This window comes from Triturus cristatus, chromosome 3_2 (assembly GCF_964204655.1).
Source record: "Triturus cristatus chromosome 3_2, aTriCri1.1, whole genome shotgun sequence".
NCBI classification, from domain to species: domain Eukaryota; kingdom Metazoa; phylum Chordata; class Amphibia; order Caudata; family Salamandridae; genus Triturus; species Triturus cristatus.
The window spans coordinates 521,896,987-521,916,926 of NC_140584.1; the positions used below are offsets into that span (position 1 = coordinate 521,896,987).

The 19,940-nt window shown below is 41.0% G+C and overlaps 1 protein-coding gene across 7 annotated transcripts in view; it reads right to left on the reverse strand.

Moving 5' to 3' along the window:
* Positions 1 to 19,940, reverse strand: part of PPFIBP2 (PPFIB scaffold protein 2) — a 1,154,531-nt gene that overhangs the window by 113,199 nt on the left and 1,021,392 nt on the right. For 6 of the 7 annotated variants that reach the window (XM_085648223.1, XM_085648222.1, XM_085648221.1 and 3 more), the window contains one exon: positions 11,208 to 12,260. In XM_085648223.1, the coding sequence (XP_085504349.1) occupies positions 12,045 to 12,260 (216 nt within the window). In that variant the 3' untranslated portion in view covers positions 11,208 to 12,044. Of the gene's footprint in view, positions 1 to 11,207; positions 12,261 to 19,940 lie in introns of those variants that run through there. The other variant, XM_085648219.1, reaches the window with a different exon arrangement.

The window sequence follows — 19,940 nt, forward strand, 5'->3', positions numbered from 1 at the left end:
GTCTGCTTGAGGCCCCGTCCTTGGTCCCGAATGGACTGTGGCTGCTGCGGGTAGACAAGAGCCTGGCATTGTCTATATGCCAGCCCACTGGAGAAACTTCAGAATGTGCAAGACAGATGAGATAACTGACTGGCATGGGTGGAATGACCCAAGAAATACGTTGTGACCCTGCTTTCCTTAAACTGTTCGAGAATAGAGTCAGCTTTTTCACCAAATAGGTAAAACCCATCGAAAAGAATATCCCTCAGGGATGACTGTTTGCCTCCAGAGAAGCCATTGGATCACATCCACACATGTTGGTAGAGCACAATAGTCCCCGCCTCATCCCAAGCCATCGGTAGTATCAAGGCCAGGCTTAATGACATACTTGGCTGCATCCTGGCTATTCTGAATGGCTCGAGCCGAAGAGGCCCTCAATTCCTCCACGACTGCCCACAAGATCTCACTTGCCAAGGTCCAGAGGGCATCCGTGTAACAGCCTAACAGGCAGACTACACAGACCAACCTTAATGCCAAGCACTCAGAAGAAAACATTTGCTTCTCGAATCCCACAATTCTTTTTGATTCCTTGCCATGGGGAACAATTTAGGATTTACTTTGCCGGTGGAAGCCTGGACAACCAACCCCAAAGGAGTAGGATGCAGTATAAGAAAACCCAGGACATCAGCTGATCTGTGGCTACTGACCACTTGCCTGTTCACTGGTGGGTAAAAGCAAGGCTTAGCTGAAGTGCCCATAGGGGTGTCAGTCACGGCTTCCTTAAATGGCATAAGGGACTCAAATGAGATTGGCGCAGGCTGCAAAAACCTCAGGAGTAACATTTGTTTTGACTTCAACAGAAGGCAGTTGTAGGTCTAGGGCCTCAGCTGCACATCTAATTATCACAGCAAATGAAGCACTTTGATCTGTTGGGGTCAACCTTTTATCAGGAGGTAGTATCAAACCCACTGGCCTTTTGTGTGTGTGTATAATGTGATAGATAGATATATATTTATATATATATATATATATATATATATATATATATATATATATATATATATATATATATATATATATATATATCCATATCCCTGTGACGGTCGCCACTGGGTAGTTCTAGTTAGGCTAGGTTTTTTTATGTAGCTAAATAACTTTGGAATGATTTGCTGAATCTCCACAAAAGTTTCCAACGGCTACTTTTTGACTAGTCTGTGCATGGCAAGTTTCTGGCGTATAGGTCAAGTGGGGGGCGAGAAAAAGAAGGGTGCCCAAAATGCAAAATTCTTATTTCTGTTCCATAGACTTCATTAAACCCTCGAGTGCGGGTCTTTGCCAATGAACGACACCCACACTACCTCCCAGTGCATCTGTGGGCCATTGGCTGACACGGAGGAGGTAATAAAGGTCCCTCTCACGCTCTGCACCAGAGAGAGTCCTTTATTTTAACCTCGGGCAGCTCAGACAAGAGTGTTTTTTTTGCAATGATGATCAGCGCTCAAGGAGCGCAGACGTCATTTCAGAAGAGTGAACGTAAAATAAGCAGATGGGCTCATTTTACTTTCAGTGCATCAGTACTCCGGGGGCATATCTAAGACCCCCTGAGCATTGATTGCTTTGGGAGGGGTATCGTTGGAAAGGGGAGAAATCTCCTTTCCAATGGTATCTCTACCCAGCGGATACCTGCGTGGGTAACACCACAGAGGAGTGATCCCCAAGCAGGGATCCACCCGCTAGGCCCCAGGGACATGGGGGAGCGGTCCCTTAGGCAAGGGTGTGTGCTCCCCCACCACAGTGAAACTTTCAGTCTTTCTGCCCCCCCTGGAGGCAGATGGGGGGTGATTACCCCCTGATCTGCCGCACTTGGGAGGACGGGGGGCAGAAAGCGAACTAGACCCCTGGGATACAACAAAAATAGAAGGTAGAGGTGGAAGCTGCCCACCATGGGCATGGCCATGACCCTAACCCTAAATAAAGCATTAGCAGTCTTTCTACTCCCCAAGACGGATGTGGTGATTACCCCCAATCTGCCCACCAGGGGGGAGGAGAAAGCCCACTAGACTTCAGGGAAATTTTGTAGGAAAAGAAGGTACAGAGTACAGAGGTAGGGGCTGCCTACCTTGGGCAAGTCATTGCCTCCACTCCAAAAAAATATTCAACTGTCTTTCTGCCACCCCGGAGGGGGTGGGGTGGACTAAAGCATCTAGACACATGGGAAATTTTGTAAAAAACGGTTCAGGAGTGGGAGCTGCCCACCATGGGCATGGCATTGCCCCATCCCTAAAAAGGTAGCACCAATTTTTCTGCCTCCCGAAGGGGAAGATGGGGTAATTACCCCTAGTCTGCCCCCGAGGGGGGAGGGGGAGGCCAGAAAGCTCACTAGACACCAGGGTAAATGAATAAAAAAAAGAAAATGTTGGGGTGGGGGCCGTCCACCATTGGCATAACCATGCCGAACCACAACAAATGTGGCATCAGTCCTTCTGCCCCCCCCCACCCCCCCCTTTGGGGGTGTATGTCAGTGATTACCCCCAATCTGTTCCCCGGGGGGGCAGAAAGCACACTAGACACAAGGGTAAGCTTGTAAATAAATGTACAGGGCATGCCCCCAACCCAAAAGGGCACAGGGTGTCTTTCTGAACCCCTGGGGGGGATGGGGTAATTAGCTTCACTTTGCCCTTCTGGGGGACAGAAAGCCCACTAGACACAAAGGACTGCATTTATGCAATGCTTTTTAGGGGGGAGGAACGCCCCCCTTGGGCCTGTGCTCTCCCCCACCCCATGGTGCAATGGACTTTCTGTACCCAGCCAGATATTCACCCCCAATATTCTCCCCGAGGGTGCAGGCAGACCACTATACACCTGGGATTTCAAAACAGAGCCAAAACAAATAAGAGGGGGTAGCCTACCCTGGAATTGAGCTATACCCTGTTTTGGGGCAATAGTGTCTTTCTACCCACTGGGGAAGATAGGAGGTTTGTTACAATTTGGGAGAATGCTCCAAATCTATCTCCTGTGGGAGTAGAAAGTCCACGTGACACCACAGATTTTGCCCTTGGGGCCAAAAGGAAGTGTTGTGGCTGTTGCAATCTGGCAATGGCCACACTCCCACCCCAAGGGGCAGGCAAGAGGTTTGTCCCCAAAATTGCCCCTGGGAGAGCAAAAAGCCTGCTGCATGATATAGAGCCTCAAAAGTCATTCTGCTCCCCTGCGCACTAAAAAAATCCCATCCCAATGGCAAGCGAGAGGTCATTTGATTTTTTGGGGAGTTGTTTTTAAATATGTGCCAGGGGAGTGTGGATAACTCCAAGTATCATCCCACTTGCAATGATGAATGGCTGCACCTTCTGGGCTTCAGCAGGCTGCCAACTGGAAAAAACAGGGGAGCCCATGGTGGTGTGCTTCGTGTGGATCCCTCCACAATGTTTTACCCACAATGCACTAGAAACCTCAAACTTTGTCTAAAATCACACATTTTCCTCAAATTTCTGTGAGAAAATCTTCTGAAATCTGCACAGAGCCACACATTTCATATCACCGTAAGTTACCACAATTCACCCGATAAGAACGGTAGCCCACTTGTGTGGGTAGGCCAAGAGCCCATGACACAAAAGGCCCTAAAGCTCTACATTGATAGATAACCAATAGGGGTAGGTGGAGTATTTGGAGGCGGTCTGCGGTGCCACCCATGCAAAGGTACGAACCACAGGTAGTTTGGAAAAATAGACAACCAGGGAATTCCAGGGTGTTGTGCTTGTGTGGATACTATGAGGTTTTCTTACCCACAATGTCCTGCAAACCTCCAACTTTGCCTGATATCATGCATGTTCCTTACATTTCTGTGATGGAAACTTGCAGGATCCGTAGGAATCTACAAAATGTCTACAACCCAGGGTTATCAGCATTTTATTGTGCCGATAAAAATGCTGCACCATTTGTGTGGCTGGGCCAAGCGTCTGCAACAGAAACAGATCAAACCGAGGTCAATGGGAGCCCTTTGAGGAAACTAAGATTGACATTGCTGCCCGAAAATATGTCGTTACTTAGCAGACCATTACTTTGCAAGTTTTTACTACGATGTTTTTACATCGCAAATACCATTACAACGCAAGATTTAACTGTGCATGCTTTTAGTTCGCAAATACATTTAAAAGAACCAAATATGCATTTACTTCGCAGTATATTACTAAGTATACAACTTCGACGCATTTTTTACTCTTTTTAAATATGATAAACACAGTAATAGAAACGTATCCACTGTTACGGGATGACATGGTAATATGGATTTCGTTTGTAGAATATTTTTAGAAAACGACAAATCAATATTCCTTTTTTAAATAAATACCCTTTTTTTAAATGAAATGTTTGTAATCATTAATTTAATATTTAATTCTAAATTCCCAAAACAAACATACAACATATATATCATATGCAAACATCTTTATGTTAAGAATACAATTTCTTTTCAAACTAAATTGTACCACCTTCCACTATTTCTACACATTCTCAATAACCAATAAAATCACAACACTACCCTTACCCTCATACACTACACTACCCTACACTACCCAAACACCACTACACTACCCTAAACGCTAAAACACTACGCACTACACCTCCTACCCCCTTCCCCCAGTCCTGTCCCTACAATCTTACACTACCCTGCACGACTCCCCCGACACTACCCTTAACCACTACGCTACACTACACAAACACCACATCACTACCCTAAACCCTAAAACACTACCCTACACTAAACAAACACCACAACACTACCCCCTGCACGACCCTCCCCCTACCCCCATTCCGCACACTACACACAAAAACACTATCCTGCACGCCCCCGTCACTTCCCTAAACCCTAAAACACTACACTATCCTACACTACACTACACAAACACCACAACACTACCCTAAACCCATATACACTACTCTACAGTACATATACACAAACCTTAAACCTGAAAGACAACCCCTTGCATGACCCCCAAAACTACACAGCCCCACTTGCCTCTCTCTCCTCGTGGTCCCTCGCTTCACCGTGCTTCCTCTCTTCTCCTGCTTCAGACCTATTGGCTATGCCAATGCTTGTTCTTTGTAAAGAAATAGATGCTTGTTTCTATTTCTTTACATTTGCTATAATCGCGGCACCAGCGCTTTATTTTTAACATTAAAAGTAAAGCGCCGGTGCCGCGATTATACCAAAGGTAAAGAAATAGAAACAAGAATCTATTTCTTTACTTTCGCTATAATCGCGGCACCGGCGCTTTATTTTTAACATTAAAAGTAAAGCGCCGGTACCCGATTATACCAAAGGTAAAGAAATAGAAACAAGCATCTATTTCTTTACTTTCGCTATAATCGCGGCACCCACGCTTTACTTTTAACACTAAAAGTAAAGCGCCGGTGCCCGAATATAGCAAAAGCGCCTTCATGAAGTACAGTACCCGTGACGGAGACATATGGCGGCTGCGCGCGTTCACGCGCACATGCACGCAGGCTTTAGGCCAGCGGCTGCAGCACTTTGAAAATTCCCTTACAAACATTCGAGCAACAGCGCTGTTCTAGGCTCGACGTAAAAAGTGAAGACCCTGGGATTCATATCTGATACAAACCTTAACCGTTAAATGAATGTTATGGTTAAAGTCAATCAACAAGAGCCTCAAATCAATGCAATCGTCAAAGGTTATCAACGTGCACCGCTATGTGCCACTTAAAATATGCCAGCTAGTGTGACCTGCTCTCTGTGAATGGAGCTGATAAAGTGCTTGGTTTTGTGGTGCCTAGATTATTGTCATGTGATTTATAAAGGCTTCCTAAGAAGCTTACAGACCTTTTGCAGAGATTTCAAAACTATGCTTTCAGGATGCCAATAAACATGCAGAAGGACAACCTCATAAAATTTGCCTTGAAAGCTCTCCACTAGTTTCCGAAGGAGTTTAGGATTGCCTTTAGTGTGTGCTGCTTTGCTCACAATACATCCGGATTTATGAAACCTCCTGGTTTGTTCAACAAGTTGTGATTGCCAAAAGCAAGTGTTTCGTAATGATCATGATGAATCTGTCAAACATTGCAGGTGAGAGTGACGCATATTGCCCTCTTCAATGTGACTAAGTGCATGCCCATGTTTTTGACCTTATGTGATTTAAATTAATGAACATGATCACATTTTGGGCAGTTTTAAAGTGTCATTCAATCATGAAGCATATTATTTCTATGCCAGGTCTGGTGGTTTAGTTAACTAATGTCTCCACTGTTGGTCCCTATGTTCGACCTCCTGGTCACAGGCTCAAATCCTGGCGGGTCTACTCCGCCTTTCACCCTTCTGAGGACGATAAAAAGAGTACCATTGAGTTGGGTACCAATAAACATCTATTAATCAGCACCAAGATTCCCTTCTGGGTAGACGTACACTTTACAAATACACTTTATGCCTATTACCGAATAGTTAGGCCAATAGGTTAGAACCAGTATTTAGCAAGCATTTGTTTGTGATGCGCCACTATTAAATCAGAACTCTGGAGACACATCAACATTTGTAGTGAGTGTCCCTGCTCATTCAGACTGGGACGCAAAGGAGTCAGTCAGACACCAATAATGACACTGTGCTTGTATAATATTAAGTGAGTCTTACCTCACTTAATTTATCATTATGGGTAGGGCCTATTCAAGATAGAAACTTGTTTTACTTCATGAGACCTAACTGCTCAGAATGTTGTTGTGCTAGAACAAAGGCCCCATATACCTGTTAAAATGGTGTCGTAAAAGACATCAACAATTTTCAGGTACTTAAAGCGGGGTTTAAAAAAAAGCGATTTGTCTAATTAATCAGTAAATGGATGGAGTGGTTTTACACAATTGAATGGAGGGTGTGAAACGTGTTTTAGAGCGGTCTGATTTATATACGATTTACTCAATTACACATGAAATAAAAAGTGTAAGTTGGTGTCTTCTAACTAAGTGGCATTGATGATTTGAAAGCAAATTGTATAGATTTTGTAACTGGTTTCTTTATTGCCTGAAGACGCATAGTTTACGCAAAACACATGGCTAAGTGGTCTAGACATTTTTAATGTTTTAACTTTTATATTGTGAAATATTTACTATAAATACATAATAATTGTCTTTTGTATGATGATAAAACGTGCCTGTAGCATAGTAACTGTGATGGATGACAAGTGGCACCGACAAAACCGCAAATCTGAAAATATGCAAACACTCTGAGAGGGTATCTGGCGTGATGACGTACACTAATACAAGCGCTTGAATATTTCCCAAGTAAACCCAGTTGAATAATAAGTATCAAAGATGTCAACCACTGCACCCCGGCCATGCGTTTCGATCGGATAAACCACCTCCCATCGATGCTAAACACCCCTGGCCTTAAGATAGAAGTGGGAGAGGGTGTGGTCTGGCGGCTAGACTGACGACTTTGGTGCTGGAAACCAGGGTTCGAGCCTCGGGGTCGCGTCCACATTCTGTGATTCTGGGTAACTCACTGAAACTGTCCTTGTGTAACGTAACCGGTGCTCATGTAAACTGCTCCTATACCTACGGGTGGAGTTCAAGCTATATAAATCTGCATTATATAAAAAATAAATCACAAAGGCCTGTCACTGCGAATAAAGGGTGCGAAATGTTAAACTCTTCAAAGTAGTTAGAATTCCGGGAACTCTGCAAAGCTGAAATGTTCAGATAACAACTCAACTGAAAGTATGACTTTTGGGAAGCTTCCGAAATATACTTTTAGTTGAGTTGCTATCTGAACATTTCAGCTTTGCAGGTAATAGAATAAATACATTATAAATGTACCCCCAATTGAATTTACTGAAATTACTTTTTTTTTCAAACACTGGATATTGATATTTAATGTTGTTACCCAAATTTAGTATTTTGTGCAGTTTTGTAAATCTGATTTTTCTCAATGTGTAAATATTTATTTGGGAAAATCCGGCGCACTGATGTGCTCGCATTTGATCTTTTACTGTTGCTCTCAATCATTTAGAATAAATGGTGACATACACTTTATAAATGTTACTTCTGAATAATTTGATATATAGTTTCACATTTGTGACTAGTCTTTGTCTATGCAATGAGCTTATAGTGCATCTTTTAGCTTAGGTAAGAGGGTTCTCATGGGAACCTTCCCTCATATAACAATCGCACTAGAAAACTGTATCAACCCTGTCGTGCAGACTGTGTGACTCAGAAGGCGAAGCATCATATGACTGACGACACCACCTTGCGAACTGTTCTGATTGGGCACCAATTGAAGTCACCTCCAGAAGTAGTTACTTGTGTGAGAAAACTATAATAATGAGTGTTCATAGCCAGTTAGAGACACACATCTGCTGCATTTTCCTTGCCCCGGGACTCTTCTTTATGGAGAGTTGATTTCTTTTGGATATTATTGAGGTGATTTACCTTTATTAACTTGTGGTTGATGCTTCTGCACAGATTACTGTTCTAAATACAGTTGGTATTTGCAACTGTAGGAAATTTGGCTGAGTTTCGAGGACTGCTCTTTATGAGAAGGTCATTCCTATTTGTTTGCTCTTTTGTAATTAACTCTTCATGGATTCTTATTTAGAATATGTCCCTTAGCTAGTTTACTGGGTTTATATACGGAACACACAAATTCTAAATGTCCATGATGTTTTAATGACTCATTAGAGAAGCTCTAATTCTCCAAATGGTGATAAAGGACCATGGACTTCTCCTGAGCCCCTGGGATTCTCCATGGCGACTTTAAGTAGGTGTATGTGAAAGGTCTGAACCATCTTGGAGAGTCCTGATTTTGGGCTCCAGCAAAGGCTTAAGGGCAAATTGTTCCTAATGCCAAAAAGTTAGTAGATCAGGTGTTGCCCACCAGCCTCGTGGATTTGATAATGCTTTATTTTGTCATGGTTTTCGCAACACTTTGTCGGGGAACCTTTCGGGCCCTCATCAATACTAAAAAGAACGTTGATTAAAAGCAAAGAAATGTGGGCCTCAAAAAGTACACATTGTCTATAAGGGAACTACTTAGTTTGTGGATGTGCTTCTTGTGAAAGGGAAGAGTTCTGTACTTCGTGGCTGAAATTGGTCAACTCATTGTGCTATGCTGTGTGCTGAAGAACAATTTGACTGACAGAATAACAGACTAACGGATGAAGAGGGATGAATGAAAGCCTCTGCCAGTAATATGTATAGTTTGCCATTGAAATGACATATCAATTGTGGGCTGTTTATGTATACATGTCCATAATGACACTAAACAAAACTTACGATGGGCATTGACAGTTGAGAACATTTTTCTCTTTCCCAGCAGTAGTATTTGTTTTTGTTTGATGACATACTACATATGGAGGTTACTGCTTTTCACCTTTGTACCTACAAACAATAGAAAGGAATTTCCTGGTTTGACACTTCTTTAAATAGTCTTATAGGCTGCCATAGATGGCGATACTGCTGATTAAAAGTGCATACCAGTGTTCTAGGCCTGTGCTGAATGTGAGGACCTATTTCAAGGAAGTATGAGGCTTTTAGAATATTCTGCCTCAGGAGGGAAACATTTTCTAATTTTTATTTATTTAAAAAAAGAAAAAATACCTCCTGGGAGACACAGGGGATTTACAACCTGTTGCCTCTTCGATGCTCTAGTGCCTTTCACAACTCATGCTGTGTGTGCCTGACAGTTGCTGCCACGCACACAGAGCCAAGGCACTCTAAAGATCACACAAACACAGCAAGATCTGTGAAAGGAGACAGAAGTCATCCTCTGATCTAACTGTGCCTTGCCGAACAGCTTTTCTACAGAGAGTGGGGAAGCTCTGTGTGTGTCCTTTTCTATAGTCTCTACCGCTCTCATTCTACTGCATTATCCACATATCCTGGAGAGGTAGTGTCAAAGGCTGCAGATAAAGACATCAGAAAGTTGACAGCAGCGGCATTTAACCATGTTTGAAGCCCACTGTTTTCAATGGAGCGCTAATCTTTCCAATATTCTAAAATTTGTTAGAAATTGCAAACATTGTGCTGTATCACTTACCTGCCTATGGACTCAAGACCACCTCAGACACAGAAGAGAAAGGAGTTTTCAGACTACCAGTAAGGTTACCAGCTAAGTAAATTACTACAGGCTAGAAGTGTTCAGTTAGCACAAGATTCGATTTATATCCTGGAAGCACAATTCTCAACTACACACCTGTCTCTTTTACTACTTCTGGAATCACTTCTCTAACCACAATTACAGGTAGCAGTAATACTAATAGAACTGGCGTTGCTACAAGTAGTTCCCCTACCCATGAATACTTCTACCATCAGTACATTTACAACTACCTTTCAACAATATAATTCCTTCGTACACTAAATATTTTATTTTGTGTGGCTCACATCTTTCAAATAGTCTTTGAATCAGCCATTCAATGCATATGTTTCCATATGAAACTGACTCTAAATACAGTGTAGTCAAAGTGTTTGAACCTGATGAGCCGACTCAAAACCACTATGACAATCCTTGCAAACAATCCTATCCTTTTACTTAACTATTAGGAGTTGAACATATGGAAAAGGACTATTTAAAGAGCACAATGTTCTTGGTTCACAGATCAGGGCTACTTTAAAAGCAGAATGTTACTCCAATCAAGAACAGTAGAAATTGTTACAAACAGACATAAGATGGTCTCCTTTAAATTCTTGCTCAGCAACACACTTGACACACGCTTGATAACACTTCTGCTCATGCAAGCTTACCTCACTGAACATGCAGAACAGCAACGGACATCATGCTTAAGCATTCTTGAGGTGAGCATTTGACATCATGCTAAATCATTCTAGAGGTGAATCCCATTTAGAGCTTTTTAAGCAATAACACACATATTTAATCAATGTTATTTGAGTGTTATATACGAAGCCTCAACCGGTAGATTGAAGAAATAACTGCATGTACACGATTCTAAATTCTGCCCAAAAACAACCAACTAAAATAACTAAAATATTCCTTTGAATTGTCAGTCTACACTAACTAATGCAATTCGTCGACTGATCCAAAGATGTGAGCAGATCTGAACTTAAGGAAACATTTTCAAATCTCTTAGTGTGCAGTAGCGAACTCATTCCAAATAATGCCTCTTTGATTACAATATGAAAGAAAAAATGTTTTTACTATACTAATTCTGCAGCAAAACATATTTCAGTGATCTAGAACACTATATCCCCATAACATATTACTGAGTGGAACCATGCACTTCTGTGTGAAATTATTTTTATTGTATTTGTCCTGGCTGCTTTTTGATGCACACATTGTCTGGATGGCAAATGAGTAAACTCAAAAGTAACACTGTATCATGCAAGGGAAAATATTTTCTTGCTGTTGGTGTTAGTCGTTTGGCTTCACGTTCCTATTTACATGCAAGCTGCTCAAATCAAAATCCAATTAAATATTAACACGCATACATTTACATAGACAATAAGCACACATGTAACTAAATCAAATAACATAATATTTAGTTATTCATATCTATACATCTATTGCCTCCCTGCATCTAAGTCTATCTGATTCGTCCTCACAGTGCAAATGGTGCACAGTTTGCATTTTAATAATTGCTTCAAAAATATATAATCCAGTTAAATAACCTTAAGATTAAAATACTGTTTACTGCTTTGGTACCAAATATTTCTCATAAAATGTCTCTTTTCCATATATATACATATAAAGGTTCTGCACTTGTAGAATTTAAATAAAGTGTCAAAGATAAAGATAAACTTATGCAATTATTGCTAAAATACTAAAATACCATTAAAATCATGTACATTCTCTTAATATGTGCAGAAGAGTTTGTAACAGTCCCTTTTGATATTTTGCTTTTTTAGGATGTCATGCTGGCTGAGCTGAATTGAGGTAAAAATATAATCTGATGTTCTCAGTATAAATATAAAAACTCTTAAAATCAAACATGAATCCATTATTGGCGTATTTTCAACAAACCCATGCTGATGTTGCAGGCATTTTATGTTACATGGCAGCACGCTGTTATTTGAAAGCATTGGAATGCATGAGGGTGATGATGTTGATTAAGGGAGTGCTAGATGAGGATGCCATCATCACTTTTGTGTCCCACCTGCTCTAGCTTGTCCAGTTCATTATCAGAAATGGAGCTAAGGCCTCTGAATCCTCCATATTCTTTTTGAGTACCATTTGTTGAGTTTTGGCTAGAGTCCATAGGGCAAACATAGTCCGGTGAGTCATCAAATTTCTTTTTCCTTAAATGGCTGAAATGGGAAAATCCAATCTTCTTTGGCTAAAATAAAACAAAAAACATGTCTTTATATTTCTCAGAAAAAACTGACTTACTTGAAATAAAGAAAGTAAGTGCGCAGTAGTGTTATTTCTAGCAATTCAGCTTAAGCTTAATTGATGTACCATTTTCCTTAAAAGCAATTTAAATTGATTACACAGCTTAATAAAGACAAAATCCTGAGGGCCTTGATGAGAGGTGGGCAAACCATTGAAGACTGAACAGACTCTTAAGATCTAAGCCAGACACTTGCCTTGCCTTACTCGGCTCTTCCTGTTAATTTGTTGGCTCGTCTACCTTGAGCGTTTATACTAACTACCCAAATCGCATTTTCAGGCAACATCTTTTATCTCAAATCTCGTCTCATTTCTTAGATTTACATGCAACTCACTCAACAGGAGTGGAGGAGGAATTCCCGATCACATTGTTTCCCACTGTAACTCCGTTTAAAAGGTGGAATTACCAGATGTGTCTGTAACATTATATATCCTCTGTAGACAAAAGATAGCTCTTTCAGGGAGTCCTGCAAGGGCATGATAAAAACAGCAATAACTGTTCAGGTTCTGACAAAATAACCATATGATCCTTATATTTCAGAGTTTAATTTGTAAAATAATGAGTGCTGATGTCCAAAGCGCTGCTCAGAAACCCACGGGTGATGCTATTAAATGTCACCACATCGAATACCAAGACTGTGTAGTCCTGAATCCACCTTAGGCCTCTCTAATCCATTGCTAGATAATGCCTTCCCCTTTATCACACTCTTGCAGGTTCCTGCTTTCTCCTTTGGTGACGGTTTTTCTGTCTTTCTCTTCCTTCTTTCCAGTTTGTGTGGGGTTTTTTTCCGCTCTCTTACTGAAAATGTCCGATGAGGAAAAATAAGTGCCGGTCTCCAAAAATAAGTTCTGGTGTCCCCCATTGGCAACCACTGGCTCAAATAAAGAACTGCTTATAAATATGCAGAAAGATGTCCTTACGTTAGTGGAGATGGCAGGCCATCTACAATTATCAAATTGATAATGGGGCACACACCTCTGGCTTTAATAATTCATAGGTCTATCAAACAAAAAATAACTTTCATGTTGGTAGGATTTAACTGTAACACACTCCTCATCACTGGGAGGCTAAAGTCAGTTTTGTTTTGCCCACTCTTCCACCAATTGTTGGGAGTTTGGCATCATCCACCTACTGATATCAATTACCAGCCCTATCAGAAATCCAAAGAAACTCGTAATAAGGCCCTCAATCTATTTTAGCTACCTTGTCATGGAAGCAGAAAAAAATCCTTTAAAAAATAAAAATATATGAATATCCTTACATTCTAAACGTTTACATATACACACACACACACACACACACACACACACACATATATATACATATATATGTATATATTCCCTTAAAAAAAACATAGGTTTCAGGCATGTTATAGTTAGAAATTAGCATTTAAAAAACCTTAGAAATTCACTGAAAAAACCATAGGTTTTAGGGAAAGTTATAGTTAGTTGGACATTTCACTCGCACAAAACCATAGAAATTCCCCTGTTATAGTTAGTTCAGCTAACTATAACTTGCGCCCCCGCAATGCACTGCTGATGATGTCATATATTACATCACTCATGATATGGTCAGTGACATCACTGATGACAGCTCAAATGACATCACTGATGACATCACTGATGACATCATCCAGTGACTGTGTGTTTCTGTAAAGTTTAAATATGTTGAATATATATAGGGAAAGGCGTATTGAAGAATGAGTGGGTGTATAAGTGTCTGAATGGATGATTTAGTAGGTGCGTGACTGACTCTACAAATGAGTGATTAAACGTATCTTACTGAATGCATGGGTTCGTGACTAAACTGTGTGAATGTCTGTATCCGTCTGTCTGTTGGTGTGTAAGCGGCTGCATGGGTTAGTGAATAGCTACATGAGGGTCTATATGAGTTATTGATTGGTTGTCTGAGTATCTGTATGGGTGCCTGAGTGTTTGTGTGGGTGGGGTGTGTGTGACTGTGCATAGATGTGGGAGTGGGTGATTCACTGGGTGCATGGTTTCAAGAGTGCATCTGTGATGGACTGTCTGGGTGGGTGAGTGTGTGTATAGGTGTGTTGGTGAGTGAATGTATATCTCAGTGGTACATGTGTGAGTAACTACATATGTGAAAGGCAGTATATATGTGTGTTGGAGTATATAAATGGCTATAAGTGAGAGTGTGTGATTGTGAGAGTAGCTGTATGGATGAGTTTGTCCTTGTGTCAGTGATTGTATAAAAGTATAGGAATGTGCTAGTATTTGTATGAGTAATTGAGCTGGTGTGTGTATAACTGTATAGGTGAGTAAATGGCAGTATGATTAATTCTATGAATGACTGACTAGGTGTGTGAGTACCTCTATGGATGAGTGGTGGTGTGTGAGTGTCTATATAGGTGTATGAGTGCATATTGTAGTCCTGTACTGAGTGACCATAAGTATGAGTGACTGTACGGGTGAGTGAGTGGATGTGTGTGTAAACCTAAGAATCAGTAAGTGGGTATGTAGTTATTGGTGTTGGAGTGTCTATGATTTTGTGAATGGCAGTCTGTAATTTAGAGTGGGTGTATCAAAGGATATATTAGGGTGTGAGTTGATGCATCAAATTATCACATGGATGATGTCATCAGTGATGTCATTTGAGATGTCATGAGTGATCTCTTCAGTGATGTCACTGACCATGTCATGAGTGATGTAATATGTTTCGTCATCAGCAGTGCATAGCGGGGGCGCGAGTTATAGTTAGCTGAACTAACTATAACTGGGGAATTTCTATGGTTTTGTACGAGTGAAATGTCCAACTAACAATAACTTTCCCTAAAACCTATGGGTTTTTTCAGTGAATTTCTAAGGATTTTTAAATGCTAATTTCTAACTATAACGTGCCTGAAACCTATGGTTTTTTCAGTGAATTTCAAAGGTTTTTTAAATGCTAATTTCTAACTATAACGTACAGAGGTAGGACATGTAAAGAAAGAAGAAAAAACGCACAGAAAGAGGCAAAAGAAATGCGAAAATAAGCAACAGAAGTCCACAAAGACAAAGAAAATTGCAGGAAGAAGCAAGACATGCAGAAAGAACCAACAGAGGAGCAGAAAGAGGCCTTCTTGCAAAATCATCCTGTGCCCACAACTTTTTCAGACGGGTACTGGTGGTAACTGACTGACTAACCAGGTCTAGAGCCAGTGCTATGCTAAAAGAACCTTAGAATACAGTGAAAACACCTACATACACCAGAGAACACTATGCGTTGGGGTACCCCTGTGATTAGCATGACCTCCTCTGTAAGGCCCTAGTACATAATGTGGCAGGGGGATAAAAACTACCTCTCAAAACGTGCCACAGGGTGCATTTGCACAGTGGTGAAGGGAGGGGGGGGCCTGAGGTGACTTGTGTGCAAACACACCCTGTGGCCATTTTAAGTTGGGAGATTAAGTCCCCTTGAATCCTGAGGGTCCCTGGGGTCCAACTAGCCTACCAGGTACCTCCAGTAAGTGCCACAGAGCTGCGTTGCAGAGAGGTGTAAAAAGGGACCCCAGCGTGGCCCCCTCCCAACATTGGCAAAGCCCCGGGGCTGGTGGTGGACCTTGATTTTTTGAACTTCTCAGGAACTACTGTACGGATTTACACCATTTAAAAAAAGGGTCTCTTTCTGAACCAAGAACTACCTTTTTGCCAAATGTGGTGTAATACCGTTCAGCAGTTTGGGCTATAGTCGTGTCTAAAGTTTCCTTTGGGAAATAACATGGAGAAAACGCATTTTGGGATCCCCCTTTTTTCTCGGCTCCCGCTTGCCAAATCACCCCGAAACTTTCAGGATAGGACCGGGTCATAAGTTTTGAAAATTTTGCGAAGATTCGTCAACCGGCGCCAAAGTTATTGGGAAAACAATAAACGAGTTTCCTATGGAAACTAGGTCCTAACTATACATACCTACTGGCGACCGCCAGTAGGTAATATATGTAAATAGGGAGGAATTACTTATTTGCAAAAAAGATCAGGCAGTATCTTTTGCCTCATCTAATCCTGATGTAGAGACCGACAAAAAGAATGTGAGATTTATCACCACCTTTAGTCAGCAGGAAAGCAAGATACACAACATTATATATTCGCAGTGGCCTATTGTACTAACAGACATTACATTTAAATTTATTTTGCCAGAAACACCGGCTATTGCATTCAGAAGAGCACCCTCCATGAGGGATGCACTTGTTAAGTCAAGCCCAGAAATCATTCTTAAAACAACTTGGTTGGCTAAAAAGGGCTTTTTTAAGTGTAATTCCTGCCACGCATGCACTTTCGCTACCAACAGTGTTGATTATACCACGGCATTTAACAACAAAATAATTCTTATTAAGGAACACTTGACATGCCATACGGAATTTGCTATATACAAACTCCGCTGTACTTGTGGTCTTGATTACATCGGGAGTACGAAACTCCCCGTTCATAAGCGTATTTTACAGCATGTGAGGGCCATTGTCAACTCGGATCCTAATTATCCAGTGGCTAGGCATTTTAAACTGGTTCACGACAATAAACTCAAGGATTTTGAATACACTGTTCTAGGGGCAGTTCCCATTTCCGGACGGGCGGGAATCGTGAAAAAACTCTCCGCCAGCTGGAGACTCACTTTATACTGTACTTCGATACCAAAATGCCTAATGGCCTCAACAACAGCGAGGACCTCTACAATTTCTTATGATGCACCATGTGTATTCTGATCTCCTTACAGCATAAAGAGCCTTTCTCTAGTTTTTGATATCTAATTGAGAGATAAACTTTGTTGAGATGCAGTCGATCTTGTGTAAATATGTATTTCACTATGTATTACTATGTTTGCCGTCTGTCATTTAATTGCATTTTAGAAATGTCTGTTCAGGCTTGAACAGACCTTATTAGCTGCTTTATTCAATTTTGGTTTTTGCACTATTTTTATTTATTTATTTATAGGCACTAGAGCACTTACAGACTTATTAGGTAATTATGTCGAATGTTAGACCAGACAGCCCTTATTTAGATCTATTTCAGGCATATATTTAAATCTGCGTTATTTTGCACATTGCTTATTAATACGCCATTTGCACATTTTCACAACAACACAATGCCTTTTTGTGTTTGAAAGCTGTTTTATTTTTCCCAGCTGGAGTCCTTGTACATTATTTTACATCTCTAATTACTCGATTCTCTGACACTCCAATGCACATGCACTTTATCAGCGGTTCTTACTGTATCCTCAGTACTGACCCTTCAGTATTTTAGTAGGTATAATGTATTTTACATTGCCTGGTATGACAGTCTATCTAATACATGTGTTTATATAACTTCTCATTTATTGGATTACTGAGGACATGTGCATGTTTTTGCTTGTATTTAAAAATGCACTGATAACGGGCTGATACATGCGAGAGGAATCTCTGAGAATCGGGAATAGGCAGCACGCATATTTATGTTGGTAATTATGAAGATGTATTGTGTTTATATTTACAATGTGCAGTTTGTCTACGCGGGAACATTATAAGCAATGTGATTTTTGTTGTTGTTACAATCTATGCGATCGTTTGCAGATTTAACCGCTAAATTTTGTATATACAATCTCGTTCGTGCAATGAACTGTTGGTAGTTTCTCAGCACTTTTGAGTATTTTAAGTATCTTGTTTATTGCCATGCACATTTTAGTCACCTTTTCACAGGAGATAGAGGATCTTTTTGTATTTAGCACTTCCCGTCCTCAAGCGTGTCATGTGATGAAGCTCCATGCATTGCGGGGCTGGAACAGTTTTTCGATGTATATATATATATATATATATATATATATATCCACACACACACACACACACATACACACACACACACACACATATATATCTACACATACATATATATATATATATATATATATATATATTTTTTTTTTTTTACAGAGTCCAAAAGGACGGTTCTATTTTTAAGGTTTGTTCAGGATTTTCATCAAGCCAATTATTGTTTTTGACAAAACTACATGAAACTTGGGCCCAACAAGTCAAGTTTCATAAAGATCTGTCTGGTAATGAAGGTGGTGGGGTCAGGGGGCAGAAGGGGAGGATGAGAGGAGGGTAACCTCATCGCAGTGGGTTCCTTTGTTCTCCACTACAGAAACAAAATATGCAATTACACCAAACTTCGCATGAAACCAATTATACTCAAAGGAAGCACTTATGCATAGTTTGCGTAAAACTGTTCAGCAGTTTATGAGAAAGTAGCTTTAAAAAAAAGTGTTGGGTGGGCTTAATAGGTTTATAAAGTTTGAGATATCTAGTCTGATATTTTGTAAATCAACCATTGAATCAAATATAAATTTAAAAAAAAATCTCAGCCTCTGTGTGTAAAAACCCCATGGCAATGGCTCTTGGAAATGTGTTTGACCCTTGTCTGGTTTGTAGTCTAGGTTTGCAAACCCTTCAGGAGGTCCATCAGGGGCCGACAAGCCACTGAGGGTTTACTAACCAGTCAGAGGGTCACAAATCTGACATTTGGAAGCTTGCACACACAACGGTCACACGTGCAAGCAATCCTGCTGCGCACAGCTGAAGGTCACCTGTGGAGGAATGGGTGCAGGACATGGCCCTAGGTCAGGCCCTACAACTAACTCCTGCAGTGCATGTCCAAAGGCTGTGTTCAATGGGCAGAGAATACTTTCACAGAATTTGGATGTAATACATCAAAGAAAACAAAACAAATTTGGATTGGTTAGTTCCATAATGCATAATCCATGCAACAGCCTTGCAAACCATAATTGGCACACCAAATGCAATGCTTATGCCCTCACAATTTGTGTATCAATAAGTAACACCTCTTAAATACACAAGGTCTTTAAAAACCCGGACAAACTCAAACCAATGGGTGATACTATATTCATAGGCGTCTCAGTAAAAGTGTTAATGGTAAGTTAATATGCAATCTCAACTAAAGATCATTTATGCAACATGTGAACACATCTGTTACACCAAGGGTGTGGTCATGAGTTTCACATTTAGGGCTTAATTATGATGTTGAGTGGACTCAAGTGCCCCCGACACCGTTGCGGAATCGGTACCGACCGTAGCATTGTATGGTGCGGTCGCATACTCTCATTTGTCAATGGGAGCTTGTTCTGCGGCTATAAACTGGCTGTAGCACAAGCTCCCATAGAGAAATGGGAGAATCTGTTCATCCCTGCACCGCGTGGCAGGCACCTCAGGCTGCCTGTCACACCATGCAGGGATTAACAGGCCTGCAAACAGAGGCCCGTCATGAAAAGCCTGTTGGAAACACCGTCCACAGGGATTACGGGTAGGCCTCCGACTGGCTGACAGGCTCATTGAGCCCGTTGAAATCCAGCCGGAATGACGGCCCCATTTCACTTTTCGACCTCCTGTATCGTAATGCAGCGGCCGAAACTGAAACGCGCGATGAGACTCACTAAGCCTCCGACAAGTGGTCGGAGGCTTTCCGAGTCTCATCATATTTAGGCCCTTAGTGTGCAAGTTATGGTTGGCCTTGACAATGTGGTAGTTATAGATTTCAGAGCTAACAAGAACTTGTGAATTCCAGCACTTTCAACATATGTTAAGGTAATGTAAGCAATCCCAACCACAACTTCCCTTTAATGGAAGTTTAATTTAATGAG